Source organism: Mytilus galloprovincialis, chromosome 5 (assembly GCF_965363235.1).
Source record: "Mytilus galloprovincialis chromosome 5, xbMytGall1.hap1.1, whole genome shotgun sequence".
NCBI lineage: Eukaryota > Metazoa > Mollusca > Bivalvia > Mytilida > Mytilidae > Mytilus > Mytilus galloprovincialis.
This window is the reverse complement of record NC_134842.1, coordinates 18,042,171-18,050,571: the sequence shown is the minus strand read 5'-3', so window position 1 is coordinate 18,050,571 and position 8,401 is coordinate 18,042,171. Positions and strand designations below refer to the sequence as shown.

Here is an 8,401-nt window from a genome sequence, read left to right as displayed (position 1 = left end):
TCCCACATTACTGTAAAAGTGTTTGTCATTGAAAGGTGCATATGAAAGCACTCAAACACCCAAACAATCTCTAACATTGTCTAACATGTCTAATGACAACATAGTCAGTAATAAATGTCATCTATACTATTAAACGAGAAGACCTCATTTTGTGTGTCGCTTCTCTTCCTTCCCCAATAAATTAATAAGGTCACATGCATACCGTAGTTGCATTTGTCATCCATTCTTATGATTATTTAGTTTGGGTTATTTTGGGAGAAAAATAAAGATAAAGGCGTTCGGATATTGTTTCTGTCATCAGACCAACTTTTAAGTCATACCTTAAGACAACACTTTTAAACTTAAGAAAAGGGGGTAAAGGTTATTTTCGTGCAACACTTTTTGCCACTTTTTATTTCATGTGCAGCCGTGAAAAAGGTTTGTTATTCACTGTGTTTCTTAAAATCGATAAAAAGATCAATGTGCAAGAATTTTTTTAAGTGTTTGTTCATCAATGGCAATTTTATTTCGCGTTCTTTCGTGCAGATAGCCCCTTTAATTATTTTTGCATTATTATGCATGTATACATACATGTACAGTACTTGATTGTTATTCTAAAATATAAAGAGACTCTCTATATAATATATATAGCAGTGATCGCCGTGGAGAAGTGGAAACATGGAATTGATCAATGTTGATAGTTAATAGCAAATACACTTTATTTATATTATATACATGTACCGGGTATGTTCATAGTATACAGAAACGTCAAAATCGTGGAATTGAACAGAAAGCAACAAAATAAAGGGCTTTGGAAAAAAGGGAGAGGGCTTTAAGACATGTAAGATAATTGCCTTGTCTTCCAGTGCACATGCCTATGACTCAGTTTGATACCTTTTCTGAAATTCTCCAGACATAAATTCTTTTATAAAAATTCATCCTACAACAGTTTACATACTTTCAACAAAGCTTGATTTTGCGGGTGTGTTCTAGTTAAGTTTTAAAGAAAACAAACATCAGTAGGTATGAATTAGTTCACTGTCATTTTTGCAAGCAGAGACATCTATGTCCAATGGACACATTTTTTTTACAATGTATTATTCTAATAAGATTATTATATTTTTAGATTTTGATGAGTTCCTGTATATCCGACTTTGATCTATTAGTTGATGATGTTTCAGTCGGATGCTAAGAAACCCAAATATCGTAAGTACATAAAATGAAGTATTGTAATAAATATCGCATGTATCGTAATAGAAAATGTACATTAAAACTCCCTATTTTGTACTTTTTGACCGAAACAAAACTTTTTATGCCCCACCTACGATAGTAGAGGGGCATTATGTTTTCTGGTCTGTGGCTCCGTTCGTCCGTCTGTGCGTCCGTTCAGGTTAAAGTTTTTGGTCAAGGTAGTTTTTGATGAAGCTGAAGTCCAATCAACTTGAAACTTAGTAGACCTGTTGCTTATGATATGATCTTTCTAATTTTGAAGCCAAATTAGACTTTTGACCCCAATTTCACGGTCCACTAAACATAGAAAATGAAAGTGGGAGTTTCAGGTTAAAGTTTTTGATAGTTTTTGATAAAATTGAAGTCCAATCAACTTGAAACTTAGTACATATGATCCCCATAGTATAATCTTTCTAATTTTAATACCAACTTAGATTATTATCCAATTTCACGGTCCATGGAACATGGAAAAGGATAGTGCGAGTGGGGCATCCGTGTACTTTGGACACATTCTTGTTTATATTTATAAGTCAAGATATCAGCTGGAAAACACATATCACATGTAAAATGTCTGTGAGCTGAATTGAAAGCTCATCCATGTTACATGTACCAGGACTTAAACTTTATAAAGTTGCACATCAAAACATTGTTTAAAGATAACACAAATCAATTTTCCCATACAAACTTCCTTTAACAAATTAAAAGTCATTTCAAGAATCATTTTGTCTTTTATAAAGTCATAAGTGTATACATTTTTCTCATTGTTCTTTAAGTTATTAACTGAAGCATGTGTGTTGTACCCTATAGGATAGGGTTAAACAAATTAAAAAAATTGATAATGTGATAATTGTTGATGTGCGATATGCTATTACAATGTATTAATTCACAAACTAAATAAACAGTTATCCTTTTGTAGTCAGACTTGTACCTCTTAATTCTATTGACAGGATTTGTTAATTTGTTTCTGTTATTTCCTTTAGATCTGACTAACTTTTTTTCAGAACTAGATTTATTGGAGACTCCAGTGAACAACCAAAATGACAGTACCAGTACTAATACATCATCAGTCAGACCTAATTACTCTGTATCAAGGTACTAACAATTAGAAAGCTGATAACAAAATGAACTCTTTTTGTAATGTAAATAAAAAGATTTTATCATTTAATTTGCATGAGGTCAAACAAAAAACAGACATATTCCTGAATATTTGTGCCTATCAAAAAATATTTAGATTAGCACTTTTGAAGTTAAGATCCCTACATAGTACATACCTACAATACTCCGCCATAAGTATTCGTAAAACAACAATGGCGGTCACGTCACAGAAGGGTAAACAAGATTTGACCGTCGTCTCCATGTCACAATCGGGATGGCAATGAATCTATATATAGATGATCATGTGGAAAAACATGTGGTTGTCATGTGACACATGCGTAATGACGTCAGAGGCGTCTGCACTTACGTTGTATCTAATGTAAACACAATGGGTCGCAAGGGAAAAGAACTGACATCTGATCAGAAAAGTCGTCTCGCTGCAATAAATGATGCAGGTTACAGAAAAAGTGAAATCGTCAAATTGACAGGCATTAAACAGAGTACTGTTTACAGTTTTTTGAAGAGGTATGAGCACCGGGGTGATATAGAAAACATTCGGAGAACAGGCAGACCAAAATCTGTTCATGACCGGGACATGAGAAAACTTTCCCGTTGTGTAAAAAAACATCGCCGTAAATCTTTATCTGAAATTACTAATATTTTTGGAAAATGAAGAAGTCATTGTTCCATTACTGGCGACCTGAACTTCATTACATTTCTCTGCCTACAGCGCTTGGTTTCGTATTTACTATTTTCTATACAAACTGGAATCTGCTTGTGTTATCATTAATTATGCATGAGAGGTCATTGTGTAGTAATCAGCCAGGAACCAGTTTACAAACTAACTGGTTTCTGCTTGTATTCCACTACACTCGGACAAAGTGTTGTAGTTTGACGGAAACCAGTTTAGAATTTGTAAACTACAAAACGTAATCTGTTATTGTTCATTCCGTTTTGGTGTTTCATACCGACTTTTATGGTTTGAATAAGCTTAAGACCCTTCAAACATTAATGTGATAGGTATATTAAAGACTGTTTTACAAAAGGATGGAACTGTTTTGCTTTCAAAGTCGTACTATAGTGATATCTGTTATGTACGGATTTCCACTCTCACCGGTTAATTTCTTTTTTAGCTCACCTGGCCCGAAGGGCCAAGTGAGCTTTTCCCATCACTTTGCGTCCGGCGTCCGTCGTCCGTCGTCCGTCGTCCGTCGTCCGTCGTCGTCGTCCGTCGTCGTTAACTTTTACAAAAATCTTCTCCTCTGAAACTACTAGGCCAAATTAAACCAAACTTGGCCACAATCATCATTGGGGTATCTAGTTTAAAAAATGTGTGGCGTGACCCGGCCAACCAACCAAGATGGCCGCCATGGCTAAAAATAGAACATAGGGGTAAAATGCAGTTTTTGGCTTATAACTCAAAAACCAAAGCATTTAGAGCAAATCTGACATGGGGTAAAATTGTTTATCAGGTCAAGATCAATCTGCCCTGCAATTTTCAGATAAATCGGACAACCCGTTGTTGGGTTGCTGCCCCTGAATTGGTAATTTTAAGGAAATTTTGCTGTTTTTGGTTATTATCTTGAATATTATTATAGATAGAGATAAACTGTAAACAGCAATAATGTTCAGCAAAGTAAGATTTACAAATAAGTCAACATGACCGAAATGGTCAGTTGACCCCTTTAGGAGTTATTGCCCTTTATAGTCAATTTTTAACCATTTTTCGTAAATCTTAGTAATCTTTTACAAAAATCTTCTTCTCTGAAACTACTGGCCCAAATTAAACTAAACTTGGCCACAATCACAATTGGGGTATCTAGTTTAAAAAATGTGTGGCGTGACCCGGCCAACCAACCAAGATGGCCGCCATGGCTAAAAATAAAACATAGGGGTAAAATGCAGTTTTTGGCTTATAACTCAAAAACCAAAGCATTTAGAGCAAATCTGACATGGGGTAAAATTGTTTATCAGGTCAAGATCAATCTGCCCTGCAATTTTCAGATAAATCGGACAACCCGTTGTTGGGTTGCTGCCCCTGAATTGGTAATTTTAAGGAAATTTTGCTGTTTTTGGTTATTATCTTGAATATTATTATAGATAGAGATAAACTGTAAACAGCAATAATGTTCAGCAAAGTAAGATTTACAAATAAGTCAACATGACCGAAATGGTCAGTTGACCCCTTTAGGAGTTATTGCCCTTTATAGTCAATTTTTAACCATTTTTCGTAAATCTTAGTAATCTTTTACAAAAATCTTCTTCTCTGAAACTACTGGCCCAAATTAAACCAAACTTGGCCACAATCACAATTGGGGTATCTAGTTTAAAAAATGTGTGGCGTGACCCGGCCAACCAACCAAGATGGCCGCCACAGCTAAAAATAGAACATAGGGGTAAAATTCAGTTTTTGGCTTATAACTCAAAAACCAAAGCATTTAGAGCAAGTCTGACATGGGTTAAATTGTTCATCAGGTCAAGATCTATCTGCCCTAAAATTTTCAGATGAATCGGACAACCCGTTGTTGGGTTGCTGCCCCTGAATTGGTAATTTTAAGGAAATTTTACTGTTTTGGTTTATTATCTTGAATATTATTATAGATAGAGATAAACTGTAAACAGCAATAATGTTCAGCAAAGTAAGATTTACAAGTAAGTCAACATGACCAAAATGGTCAGTTGACCCCTTTAGGAATTATTGCCCTTTATAGTCAATTTTTAACCATTTTTCGTAAATCTTAGTAATCTTTTACAAAAATCTTCTCGTCTGAAACTACTGGGCCAAATGAAACCAAACTTGGCCACAATCATCATTGGGGTATCTAGTTTTAAAAAACGTGTGGCATGACCCGGCCAACCAACCAAGATGGCCACCATGGCTAAAAATAGAACATAGGGGCATAGGGGTAAAATTCAGTTTTTGGCTTATAACTCGAAAACCAAAGCATTTAAAGTAAATCTGACAAGTAGTAAAATTGTTTATCAGGTCAAGATCTATCTGCCCTGAAATTTTCAGATGAATCGGACAACCCATTGTTGGGTTGCTGCCCCTGAATTGGTAATTTTAAGGAAATTTTGCTGTTTTTGGTTATTATCTTGAATATTATTATAGATAGAGATAAACTGTAAAAAGCAATAAATGTCAGCAAAGTAAGATCTACAAATAAGTCAACATGACCGAAATGGTCAGTTGACCCCTTTAGGGGTTATTGCCCTTTATCATGTTTATAGTCAATTTTTAACCATTTTTCGTAAACCTTAGTAATCTTTTACAATAATCTTCTCCTCTGAAACTACTGGGCCAAGTTCATTATAGATAGAGATAATTGTAAGCAGCAAGAATGTTCAGTAAAGTAAGATGTACAAACACATCACCATCACCAAAACAAAATTTTGTCATGAATCCATCTGCGTCCTTTGTTTAATATTCACATATACCAAGGTGAGCGACACAGGCTCTTTAGAGCCTCTAGTTTACACGTGCTTTTGAAACTTCCTGTTTAATATCTGTATATATAACCTTAAAAGACACAACAAAACCAAAAAGTACATATAATAACAAACATACACATAATGTGCTGTACATAGTTGTAAAGAAACAAAAACAAAAAAATTATCCACAAAATTACCCTCATATATACTCTAATATCATTAGAGGTGTTCCTGTCTATAGGAAGCTTATACAAAGAAGAAGAAGTTTAAACATCGCAAGTTTTAAAATTGTTTTTTGAGTGAATTTAACTTATTTTAACAATCATGAAGCGTTCCAGAATCATTTTCAAGCAGTTTCTTCTTCTCTTTGATGATGGAAAATAGGTTTTTCTCAAGAAAATACCGCAAACGATCGCAGAGGAATTGAAACGTACAAGTCAAGTCGGCACCTGGTTAAATTGGCATCTAGTCAAATCGGCACCTATTTGACGTCAATTCGGCATCCAATAATATTTGTTATAATATTTTCTATTCAATTAATTAATAACTGTTACCAAGTACATAGTGAATATGTTGTTGTGTATTTAGGTAAACAACGAAACCAAAGTGAAATTATGTTGTTGTGTATAAAGGTAAACAACGAAGCCCTTACCCAAGCTGTTGTTTTAACAATTTAGACAATTATTAAAAAAAAAAGGAAAACTATGAGTCCCTTTCAATAAATCAAACTTTCATGCCAAATAATAAGCAAATTTAAGGTGGTTTTTTTTTCAGTAAAGTTTAATAAGCAAATTTAAGGTTTTTTTTTCAGTAAAGTTTAAAAAGCATTAAACAAACAATCCTGTAAAATGCTCAACTGGTTTAAATAATGCATAAAAATATCCAATATCTCATGTATTAGTCCAAATAATTATGACGTCTGGCAAGGCTATTTTATTTTTTTTCTGTGACGTCTTCCTACGAAGTTCGTAGGAAAGCTTTCTTAGGAAGGCGTCCCAGAAAAAAATTAACATAGCCTTGCGGTCATAGAAAGGTGTCCCAGAATAAAATTAAAAAAGCCTTGCCAGACGTAATAATTATTTTGACTACTCATATATATATCATTAAAAATACACCAAAAATGTCATTTAGTTGAGAAAAATAAATATATACAAAATGTACAATGAACACCCAAAAATGTGAAAGTTAGTATTTAACTCTTTTTGCTTAAATACTGAAAAAAAAATTCTGGCAACCCCTTACTTATTTTTACTCTTTTTGCTTAAAATACTGTTAAAATATATATTTAACATGGGTGACGAATTGACTATATCAGGTGTCGATTTAACCAGGTGCTAATTTGTCCAGGTGCCAATTTAACCAGGTGCCGGTTTGACTAGAATTCTTTGACAAATGTTTGAAATTACCTGAGTTTCATTAGACCTTTGATAACAGTAACAAAAAGATTATTTACTTAATATTTTGTGGTATCAGGTCTGTTCGCGCCCAATACACTTTCGCACCTTGCAGGTTCGCACCTCGCACGTTCGCACCCAAGGTCCGTTCGCACTCTACTCATTCGCGCTCAATTTTAATTCAAATTCAAGTTGAATAATTGGAAATCATGATTGTTGTTTTAAATTGCTTTGGTGTAAATACTGAATGTATTTATAGCTTGGTATGAGTAAAACATTGAAGATTTTAAAGGAAAAACACAAAAGATAATTGTTTTTAACAGCTTGGTCCCTTTGATCTGAAACAACGAAACAATAAAATATAGGAACCAAAATATAGCAATCCACTATTATAACCAAAACATGATAAAATCTATTCAACACACAGAAAAAAACATAGTCAGAATCTCACTTCATTTTGAAAGAAGTCAATGAAACAAAGTTATAGCAATACACTAAACAAAACATGATTAAGAGTTATTCAACACAAAATAAAACGTTGACAAAATACCACTTTAATTAGAAAGGATTATTATTATTTTTAACAATACGCTATCCAAAACATGATTTAGATTTATTCAACACAAATAAAAATGCTGTCTCACTTTATTTTGAGACAATGACAACAATTATACTTATAAGAAAAAACTTGCTTACAGAGTTATTAAACACAAAACCAATTAAGATTGGGTGCGAACATTTAGGGTGTGAAAGTGAAAGGGGGCGAACACGAGTGGGCGCGAACGGACCCGGATTCAGACTATGTACCAGTGAGAAATATACAAGCCTTTCTACGGTATTTATTTGTACAATTCAGGTAGTCTTGACCTATTCATTTGTCTTAAAAAAACAGCCAGTTGTCACCTTCACTTCACACACACACATATATACGAATATCAATTATATGCTTACGAGACATGTTGCATTGTTAAACTAATTACGGTATGTGAAAATCAAGACTTGCATAAAAACTATCCCAATATTAGAGACAGTGGCGTCATTTTTCTTCAGAGCTTTCAGCTCTTTGATTAATGAGAGCATTGATCAACCTTTCTCTAAACGAACTGTTGAACGTAAATTACATTCTGATGGGTTTCACAAGTGGTCAGTAAAGAAAAAAATTTGTATCCTTGAGGTCAACAAGAAGAAACAAGTGGCATATTGCAGGGGGAATTTACATAAAACTGTTAATGCACACTGGAGTAAAGTAATCTTCAGTGATGAGTGCAAGG

General features: G+C 33.9%; 1 protein-coding gene and 1 long non-coding RNA gene across 3 annotated transcripts in view; both read left to right on the top strand.

The window, feature by feature from the left end:
- Positions 1-1,055: 1,055 nt before the first annotated feature.
- Positions 1,056-8,401, top strand: part of LOC143075304 (mutS protein homolog 4-like) — a 77,111-nt gene continuing 69,765 nt past the window's right edge. The window contains exons 1-2 of the mRNA XM_076250677.1: positions 1,056-1,185; positions 2,211-2,301. Of these exons, the coding sequence (XP_076106792.1) occupies positions 1,149-1,185; positions 2,211-2,301 (128 nt within the window). The 5' untranslated portion in view covers positions 1,056-1,148. The remainder of the gene's footprint in view (positions 1,186-2,210; positions 2,302-8,401) is intronic.
- Positions 6,007-8,154, top strand: LOC143075303 (uncharacterized). Of its 2 annotated transcripts, none has more exons than XR_012978283.1 (2): positions 6,007-6,494; positions 6,535-8,154. It is a non-coding gene; the product is annotated as an uncharacterized LOC143075303 (long non-coding RNA). The 2 variants fall into 2 exon arrangements; XR_012978284.1 differs by having other exon boundaries at positions 6,007-6,497.